At 41.2% G+C, this 5,678-nt stretch overlaps 1 protein-coding gene across 1 annotated transcript; it reads right to left on the bottom strand.

Moving 5' to 3' along the window:
* Positions 1-1,455: 1,455 nt before the first annotated feature.
* Positions 1,456-5,262, bottom strand: LOC311132696 (uncharacterized protein). The gene is made up of 6 exons (XM_084165968.1): positions 5,119-5,262; positions 4,722-4,768; positions 4,488-4,540; positions 2,268-2,611; positions 1,798-1,939; positions 1,456-1,598 (listed from the first exon to the last, which is right to left on the bottom strand). Exons 2-6 carry the CDS (start codon positions 4,724-4,726, stop codon positions 1,549-1,551), a joined length of 594 nt encoding a protein of 197 aa, XP_084022094.1. The 5' UTR covers positions 4,727-4,768; positions 5,119-5,262; the 3' UTR covers positions 1,456-1,548.
* Between the last annotated feature and the right edge of the window lie 416 nt (positions 5,263-5,678).

The following is a 5,678-nucleotide window of genomic DNA, read 5'->3' as shown; positions in this document are numbered from 1 at the left end:
TGAACGGATGATCTCTGCATGTGTAGTTCCCACCATAAAGCATGGAGGTGGTGGTGTTATGGTGTGGGGGTGCTTTGCTGGTGACACTGTCTGTGATTTATTTAGAATTCAAGGCACACTTAACCAGCATGGCTACCACAGCATTCTGCAGCGATACGCCATCCCATCTGGTTTGGGCTTAGTGAGACTATCATTTGTTTTTCAACAAGACAATGACCCAACACACCTCCAGGCTGTGTAAGGGCTATTTTACCAAGAAGGAGAGTGGGAGTGCTGCAACAGATGACCTGGCTTCCACAATCCCCCGACCTCAACCCAATTGAGATGGTTTGGGATGAGTCGGGCGGCAGAGTGAATGAAAACCAGCCAACAAGTGCTAAGCATATGTGGGAACTCCTTCAAGACTGTTAGAAAAGCATTCCAGGTGAAGCTGGTTGAGAGAATGCCAAGAGTGTGCAAAGCTGTCATCAAGGCAAAGGGTGGCTATTTGAATAATCTCAAATATATTTTGATTTGTTTAACACTTTTTTGGTTACTACATGATTCCATATGTGTTATTTCATAGTTTTGATGTCTTCACTATTATTCTACAATGTAGAAAATAGTACAAATAAAGAAAAACCCTTGAATGAGTAGGTATGTCCAAACCTTTTACTGGTACTGTATATTAGTAGGCTATATGTAAAGACCAGATTACATTGAGAATAGTCTGATGGGTGAGAATATTATCAAGTGCTTGTCAAATTGTGAATGAGAGACTGATGAAGTGTGTGCAGCCTGCGCAAGGAACAGAGCACAGCGCTTGCCTTTCATGCAACTTTTTTCAAATCATCATTAGTCGCATCATGCAGCCTTAGAATGTATTAGAAATCAAAACATATAGCCTAACGTTTGTATCACAACTAAAGTTGCATAAATAACTCTAAATTAAGCATATAGAAGGACCTGTTTCTTTGTTAACTGCTAAACACAGAATAGCCGCATGTGCGCACTCCCTTGGAAATAATTTGGGGAAGCATATCCTTTCTATTTTATTCAGCTATGTTCCATTTTATTGTTCTCACTATAAAATAATATAAAATAATGCCATGGGAATTATAAGCAAGTCTTGCCTGCTAAATGAACTAGCGTAGCCCACAGCCATATGGCATAGCCAGATCAGGAACTAACATAAGGACAACTCAGAATATGCTATTCTGTTCTTCTGAAATAGGCTACATTTTCTTCATTTCATATTGTTTCTTTAGACCAGCCTATAAAATAAATAATGAATTTATTGTGATGGTGTAGGCTATATTAAATAGATTTGTGTAGAATGTAGATGTTCCAAAGGTCCGCATCAGTGGTTTGCAGTCTATGCGTGAAAGCCGGAGATGCTAAACGTGTTTATGTTAATTAACGGTCAAATACCGTGATATCGGCAGTTATTTGCATGACAATCACCGGCAGACAAAATGTAATGACCGCCACAGCTCTAATTGCACCATCATACACGTTAACTTGAACTAATTTCCAGTTTGTCACGATGGGTCTTTAAGTAGCGATTACTTAAACAGGTACTGCTGGGGGTTCCACTGGATCGGGATAGCTACAGGCACCTGTGAGGGAAGGGAAAAGGTGCTTGTTCAGAAAGGAGTACATTTAAAAATAGCAACTTTTCTATCTGAACAGTAATTACTGTAACAGTATCAAAACCAGTTAAATCTAACTGTATCAACTTTTTATCATCATTGATCACACTGGATGGGCACACCAATAATGAGCTCTATCTGTGTGTTACATATAATACCTGCCCACCTGTGCCTGTGTCTCTAGCTCTTTTCATGGATTCAAGACACCTCATGAAGATGGGTTTGGCTTGTCTCAGTAAATCCTGGTGCTCCTTTTCCAGTGTCCTCCCCACATTGCCCTGTCTCACCTCGGTCCAGTCTGTCTCCGTCTACACAACACAACAGAATGCACCACAGCGCAGCACAACACAAGTGTCAGATATCAAGCATGATCACTCCTCAAGATTAGTAAATACACCTGATCCGTTATCGATATAACAGATCAGGTGTAACTATACCAAATAAATACTTGATTATCCCTACTTATAACTAATTTGAATCACTACAGTTTGATTCTTACCAGATATAACTACAGTTTGATTGATTCACTAGTTTGATTCTTACCAACTACAATTAGATTCACTACAGTTTAATTCGTACCAGCTATAACAACCGTTTGATTCACCACAGTTTGATTTATTACAGATGTATTCTCACCATGTCCTTAAAGCACTCCCCTCTGTAGAAGGACTTGATGCCAGGATACTGAAGCCCAGAGTCAAAGAGTTTCTCCAGGCTCACAGCAACCAGGTGCATCTCCTCTCCGTCATAAGCGTACACCTGACGGTCATCACACAGCATTATGACCAGCTGGTCACTCTCCACAGTTCCTAACACCTCCATCTTCACACTGTCTGGTAGGTAGAAGTTGCTCCACTCCTTAACTTCCTCTTTTTTGTAGGACGTGTCATCCAGGCCCCCAATCTTCCACTCTGATTTCTCTGGCTTCTTGAGAGCAATACTCTTATGGCGATGTTTGAGCACTGCATCAGACACTGCATCTGTTGAAGATATTGTTAAACAGAAGTCTCAAACTCAATTACTATATTATTGTATGCTAGGTCTATGCTCCGTAACATTTAATAGAACTTAAAGGCAACGTTTTGGTCAATAGTTGTTCATTAGGGTTAAAACTCTGACCAATATATGTTTCTTAAAATCCATTTTAAACGTTGTGGCATACAAGAATATTACTGGTGAAAAATGCTGCTGCTGTAGGCTAACCAACTGCTTTACAGCTACCATATTACAGTGAGGGAAAAAAGTATTTGATCCCCTGCTGATTTTGTACGTTTGCCCACTGACAAAGACATGATCAGTCTATAATTTTAATGTTAGGTTTATTTGAACAGTGAGAGACAGAATAACAACAACAAAAATCCAGAAAAACGCATGTCAAAAATGTTATAAATTGATTTGCATTTTAATGAGGGAAATAAGTATTCGACCCCTCTGCAAAACATGACTTAGTACTTGGTGGCAAAACCCTTGTTGGCAATCACAGAGGTCAGACGTTTCTTGTAGTTGGCCACCAGGTTTGCACACATTTCAGGAGGGATTTTGTCCCACTCCTCTTTGCAGATCTTCTCCAAGTCATTAAGGTTTCAAGGCTGACGTTTGGCAACTAAAACCTTCAGCTCTCTCCACAGATTTTCTATGGGATTAAGGTCTGGAGACTGGCTAGGCCACTCCAGGACCTTAATGTGCTTCTTCTTGAGCCACTCCTTTGTTGCCTTGGCCGTGTGTTTTGGGTCATTGTCATGCTGGAATACTCATCCACGACCCATTTTCAATGCCTTGGCTGAGGGAAGGAGGTTCTCACCCAAGATTTGGCTCCGTCCATCGTCCCTTTGATGCGGTGAAGTTGTCCTGTCCCCTTAGCAGAAAAACACCCCCAAAGCATAATTTTTCCACCTCCATGTTTGACGGTGGGGATGGTGTTCTTGGGGTCATAGGCAGCATTCCTCCTCCTCCAAACACGGCGGGTTGAGTTGATGCCAAAGAGCTCCATTTTGGTCTCATCTGACCACAACACTTTCACCCAGTTCTCCTCTGAATCGTTCAGATGATTATTGGCAAACTTCAGACGGGCCTGTATATGTGCTTTCTTGAGCAGGGGGATCTTGCGGGCGCTGCAGGATTTCAGTCCTTCACAGCGTAGTGTGTTACCAATTGTTTTCTTGGTGACTATGGTCCCAGCTGCCTTGAGATCATTGACAAGATCCTCCCGTGTAGTTCTGGGCTGATTCCTTCACCGTTCTCATGATCATTGCAACTCCACGAGGTGAGATCTTGCATGGAGCCCCAGGCCGAGGGAGATTGACAGTTTTTTGTGTTTCTTCCATTTGCAAATAATCACACCAACTGTTGTCACCTTCTCACCAAGCTGCTTGACGATGGTCTTGTAGCCCATTCCAGCCTTGTGTAGGTCTACAAGAGCTCTTTGGTCTTGGCCATGGTGGAGAGTTTGGAATCTGATTGCTTCTGTGGACAGGTGTCTTTTATACAGGTAACAAGCTGAGATTAGGAGCACTCCCTTTAAGCGTGTGCTCCTAATCTCAGCTCGTTACCTGTATAAAAGACACCTGGGAGCCAGAAATCTTTCTGATTGATAGGGGGTCAAATACTTATTTCCCTCATTAAAATGCAAATCAATGTATAACATTTTTGACATGTGTTTTTCTGGATTTTTTTGTTGTTATTCTGTCTCTCACTGTTCAAATAAACCTACCATTAAAATTATAGACTGATCATTTCTTTGTCAGTGGGCAAACGTACAAAATCAGCAGGGGATCAAATACTTTTTTCCCTCACTGTATCTCAAACCCTTGATTGACCAAAGCCAACGTATGACCAAGAGAACAAATCAATAGGTACCTTGTGTCTTTCCACATTGTAAGAAATCGTTCTTAATGTGCTGATCTGCCGATCTGTATGGGATATAGACCAACAGAGACAAACTGTCATGAGTTTTTATTAGATTAACACTGGATTTGTGTGTACAGTTCTCTAATGATTTCAACCCCACCACACATTATTTATTGCAGTGGCATTACAACACGCTAACTAGATACATTTGAGTGAGTCTGCTCAATTAAAAAAATCCCTTACGCCATCTCTGTATGTGCTGTAGCCTGGTCAAGGGCAGTAGAAGTTTTCTGAAGGAGGAAGGAAACAGAATATAAAGAAAGGACAGATGAACAGTCACCATTAGAGGAGCATCACTCATGTTGCATAACAGTTAGGACAAGAAAAAACGCAGACATCAACTGGTATTATTGTCTGACAGCTTGTTCAACTGCTCATTTCATGTAACATAAAAGAAGGTCAAAAATATTTGATCTAATTAGGTAAACTAAAAGAAAAGGTTTGAAAGAAATGTTCTAAAACATTCAGACATAAACAGACCTCTAAAGCATCAAAAGTGAAACTATTTAGCACAAAAACAACTTGAAATACAACCAACATACGCAATCATAATTTATTTCACCAATTTAATTAAGCCTACCTTTCACTATTCTTGTGAATAAATGTCGTGAATTGGTCTGTAAGATGCTTATATCCTAACTCAGTCGATACGAAGACAGAACGGACCGCTGGGCAAACCGCGACGCACTGAAATGTCTTCCGCTTGCATTTCCGCGTTTGAAGTGAACATAAAGTCACAGATGAGCCAGATATTTCACCGGATGTGTAAGTGTGAAGCATCCGGTTGGAGTTCCCACTCATTACCAAACATGTTGAAGCCCGGTGGCCGGCAGTGGGAGAAGATGGAGCGAGATGAGTTTTGGCCGAAATTATGCACATCGATGAAACATTTGATCTCAATACAATCTGTTACAAACAGAGTGGACTAAGTTTTGTAGATTTTACCATTGGCCAAAGTTAAACACAATTGCGTTGTTTAGAAGGAGTGCAAGGGCGAATTTAGTTATTGCACACGCATACTTCAGAGTTGGCGTTCCCTAACGGAAATATGCAAATACATGCTAGAACGCGCCAATAGGATCGCGCTAGCTCGTGCTTGGCTCTGCCCCCCTCCTTGCTTGTTCTGCCCACTATGACTAA

This window comes from Coregonus lavaretus (genome assembly GCF_964263955.1).
Source record: "Coregonus lavaretus genome assembly, chromosome: 7".
Classification (NCBI taxonomy): domain Eukaryota; kingdom Metazoa; phylum Chordata; class Actinopteri; order Salmoniformes; family Salmonidae; genus Coregonus; species Coregonus lavaretus.
This window is presented reverse-complemented; position numbering and strand designations above follow the sequence as displayed.